The 4,132-nt window shown below is 35.8% G+C and overlaps 1 protein-coding gene across 2 annotated transcripts; it reads left to right on the top strand.

The window, feature by feature from the left end:
• LOC107606261 (xylulose kinase) lies at positions 252 to 3,941 on the top strand. 2 transcript variants are annotated; one of them, XM_016308296.2, is made up of 11 exons: positions 252 to 502; positions 683 to 1,340; positions 1,429 to 1,517; positions 1,885 to 1,949; positions 2,282 to 2,337; positions 2,540 to 2,660; positions 2,757 to 2,831; positions 2,897 to 2,950; positions 3,054 to 3,148; positions 3,244 to 3,418; positions 3,497 to 3,941. In XM_016308296.2, exons 1-11 carry the CDS (start codon positions 444 to 446, stop codon positions 3,727 to 3,729), a joined length of 1,680 nt encoding a protein of 559 aa, XP_016163782.1. In that variant the 5' UTR covers positions 252 to 443; the 3' UTR covers positions 3,730 to 3,941. The 2 variants fall into 2 exon arrangements, with proteins under 2 accessions (XP_016163782.1, XP_016163783.1); XM_016308297.2 differs by having other exon boundaries at positions 260 to 502; positions 844 to 1,340.

Raw genomic sequence — 4,132 nt, 5'->3', positions numbered from 1 at the left:
ATATCATAAAAAAATTTAATCTTTTTTAATAATTTTAATATTAAAAATCTGTTTTAATAATTAAATCTTTCTAACCGCTCTTTAAAATAATTTTCTCCTAAAAAAACCATCCAACCTCTAAGTGATTTGAATCCTGATTAAAAGTTGCAGATTCACTTCAAAGATAAAAAGCCAAATTTCCTTTTCAAAATAAATAAAAAAAGGAAATTCATAAAAAGTTAATTTTTTTTATTTTATTTCTCCACGTCGGAAATACCTCACCGGATAACCAAAACAATAATTAACGGAATACCCGAAAACACTCTGTCCCAAGTTGTTCTCAGTTTCTCATCCAAAATTTTTGTTTATAAATGATTTGATTTTGCAAAGTTTGTATCCAATTTCTACCTCCTCTTTGTTTCCAGAAAATCCACTGAAAAAGTATAGCTTGTGATTTTGCTCCAATGGCTGATTTCGATCTTCCCCAGGATTCGTATTTTCTCGGATTCGACAGCTCCACCCAGTGAGTTCATCTTCTCCATCTGCATCGCCAAAATTTTAATCTTTTTTCCCACAATGTGCTATTTTTCAATTGAAATTTGATTGATCATATCATATGTTTGTTCTTTGAATAATTGGTGTAATACTGTAACTTGAATCTGAATTGCATGAAATTAAAGTTTCAATTTTTATTGGTATGAAGGTCCTTAAAGGCTACAATTTTGGACTCAAACCTCAATATTGTTGCCAATGAACTTGTTCACTTTGATTCTGAATTGCCCCATTACAAAACCAAAGATGGGGTTTATAGAGACACCTCTGTTAATGGTAGAATTGTTTCTCCCACATTGATGTGGGTGGAAGCTCTTGACCTTATGTTTCAGAAGCTTTCGTCGAAATCCAATGTCGATTTCGGCAAGATTGCTGCTGTCTCTGGCAGTGGACAGCAGCATGGTAGTGTCTATTGGAAGAATGGTAGCTCTCAGGTTTTGCAATCATTGGATCCTGCTAAGCCATTGCTGGCTCAGCTCGGAGATGCCTTCTCGGTGAAGGAATCTCCGATATGGATGGACTCTAGCACCACTGCTCAGTGTAGGGAGTTAGAGAAGGCTTTTGGGGGAGCTCTTGAGTTGGCTCGAGTGACCGGTTCGCGAGCATATGAGAGGTTTACTGGTCCTCAGATTAAGAAGATATTTGAAACTCAGCCGGATGTTTATAACAACACTGAGAGGATCTCACTTGTTAGCTCCTTCATGGCGTCTCTTTTGCTTGGGGAATACGCTTCCATTGATCATGCCGACGGGGGCGGCATGAATTTGATGGATATAAAGGAGAAGACATGGTCTAAAGTAGCACTTGAGGTTTGTGAATGCTATTACTTGAATTTGGTTATTGATGTTTATGTGTTCAATCAATATACTTATTTGAATTCTAATGTTTATTTTGCAGGCAACTGCACCTGATTTGGAGTCTAAACTTGGAAAGTTAGCACCTGCTTATGCCGTTGCTGGAAATATTGCTCCTTATTTTGTAGATAGGTCTGTTGCACACTTCTCTGATTTATTTCTCTTTTGGAATGCAATGAAACTTTGACAAATAGCAGTTAGTTTGTTACCTTCCTTATGGCACCTGGTCAATTTCCAATTAATTTAATAGTTCATTAACTAGATAAACAAGTCTCAATAAATCGAACCGAGATAACAGTAACATGTGTCAAAATCTTTTGACTGGAGTTGATGATTGTAACAATGTTAGGTGTCTGCAAAAAGTTCAAACAAAAGTTTGTATACTTGTATTATAAAGATCATTTCTTCGCATCAACTTGTCGATTGAAATGGTTATTCGTTGCTTTTGCTGAACCAAAATGCTTAAATTAATGACTTAAGCTTCTTTGTTTCCCAATAGGTACAAGTTTAACAAGGAGTGCTTGGTTGTTCAGTGGTCTGGAGATAATCCTAATAGTGTGGCAGGTGCTATAATTTCTTTTAGTATATTCTGCTATGTATTTCTGATTTCGGTATTCGTTCGCTTACTTAAAATATTATACTTGGCATGCCATTTGTAGTTCTATTACTGATAACTTTTGAGAAGGATTCAATTAATATGACATTACAACTAATTTAAAAGTTATGATGTGTTTGGTAAACCATGGCAAGTTTTCTTATTATATCTAGGTTTGAATGATGAAAATCATCCCTGCATATGAAAATCCCAACACTTAATCTTGTGGTGCTTTATAACTGGCATCATCATACAAAAAAGTTTTCTTATATTGTAAGATACTAACCATTTTGATCTGCAGGTTTGACGCTTAATATTCCGGGAGATCTTGCGATCAGTCTCGGCACCAGTGACACTGTAGGTTACAATTCATCATCTTAGGATACCTCTTTCTTTTTGAATTTTGTGGGTATCATTCTAAGTTGTCGTATCGCTGTTAATCTGTCTTAATTTCTCATTAGAGAATCTAAGAACTGATAACGGTTGCATAACATAGGGAAAATAGCACCTATCTAAAATTAAACCCCTTTATATATTAACACATTCTATCATATCTCAGGTATTTATGATCACCAAAGATCCTAATCCAGGTTTAGAAGGACATGTCTTCCCTAATCCAGTTGATGCAAATGGTTACATGGTAATGTTGGTATACAAAAATGGGTCCCTTACCCGAGAAGGTACTACGGTCATGGTTGTTTGCGATTGCATATATTTCCAAGACATACACAGTTTTTGTAGTTTCTCATTCCGCTCCCTATGGTATACAATTTCAGATGTGCGCAACCGATGCGCAGAGCAATCTTGGGACACTTTCAACAAATTTCTAGAGCAAACGCCACCTCTAAATGGTTAGTATCACATAACTCTTTCTTAGTAAGGCATTCTCTTTTCTCATTACAATATGTCTCAATAGGCGGCAAGATTGGTTTCTACTACAAGGAGCATGAAATTCTACCCCCTCTTCCAGGTACCTGTCTAATATTCCTACAGACCAAGTTGCTTTAACTGAATAGCAATCTGACTTTGTTGTCGACAATAAAATACTGACATTTTCTTTTCCATGGTTCCAGTTGGTTTCCACCGATTCATTTTAGAAAATTTCTCAGAAAATTCTCTTGATGGACTAAAGGAGAAGGAGGTCGAAGAGTTTGACGCTCCGTCTGAGGTTAGCAATACCTCGAAACCAATTGAAATATTCAATACTTTAAAAAACTATGTAATAATTATTGAGTACTAAGCAATAATTGCTAAACTCTCAAGGTGCGAGCATTAATCGAGGGTCAACTTCTGTCGATGCGAGCTCATGCTGAAAGATTTGGCATGCCCTCTCCACCAAAGCGAATTATAGCCACTGGTGGAGCATCAGCGAACCATAGCATTCTTAATTCAGTAGCTTCAATTTTTGGGTGTGATGTTTATACAGTTCAAAGACCTGGTAAGTATTGATTATTGATGTTTGAAGTATAAGCCTTCATTCTGGTAGAAGCTAATGACTTATTCAACTTGGCAACAGATTCAGCTTCTCTTGGGGCTGCAGTGAGAGCGGCGCACGGCTGGCTATGCAACGAGAAAGGCGGCTTTTTACCGATTTCTGATATGTACATGAGCAAATTGGAGAAAACATCTCTGAGCTGCAAGCTTTCAGTGAATGCTGGTGATCAGAATCTGAGTTCCAAGTATTCTGCTATCATGAAGAAGAGAATTGAGATAGAGAATCGTCTTGTCGAAAAGCTTGGACGCTACTGAAATGATATATGACTTGCCAGCCATGTTTCTCTGAATTTTTGTTTCTGTTTGTGTTTGGGATGATCTTGACAAACCATAAGTTAGCTGTGAAAATGATAGTGTGTTTATAAAATCTTGATTCCCAACCTGGAACCATGTCGTATATAGACAATAATACATTTTCATGGCCCCTACATTTATTTTCATAGTAATGATTGGTCGTTTTGCATTCATTTTCATGTGAACAAATGAGTGCAGAAAACGTCGTTTACACCGAATTATATTCAACATAATTTAGCATAAGAATAATAAGGTTAAAAAATTTATAAATTGAAATTTGCTTTGATTTTTTTATAATTTTTAAATAATTATCCAAATATTTTTTATAAAAATTTGAAGGATAAATTATTACAAAAATATCCGA

This window comes from Arachis ipaensis, chromosome B07 (assembly GCF_000816755.2).
Source record: "Arachis ipaensis cultivar K30076 chromosome B07, Araip1.1, whole genome shotgun sequence".
NCBI classification, from domain to species: Eukaryota; Viridiplantae; Streptophyta; class Magnoliopsida; order Fabales; family Fabaceae; genus Arachis; species Arachis ipaensis.
The sequence above is the reverse complement of the archived record's forward strand: the minus strand, read 5'-3'. Positions and strand labels throughout refer to the sequence as shown.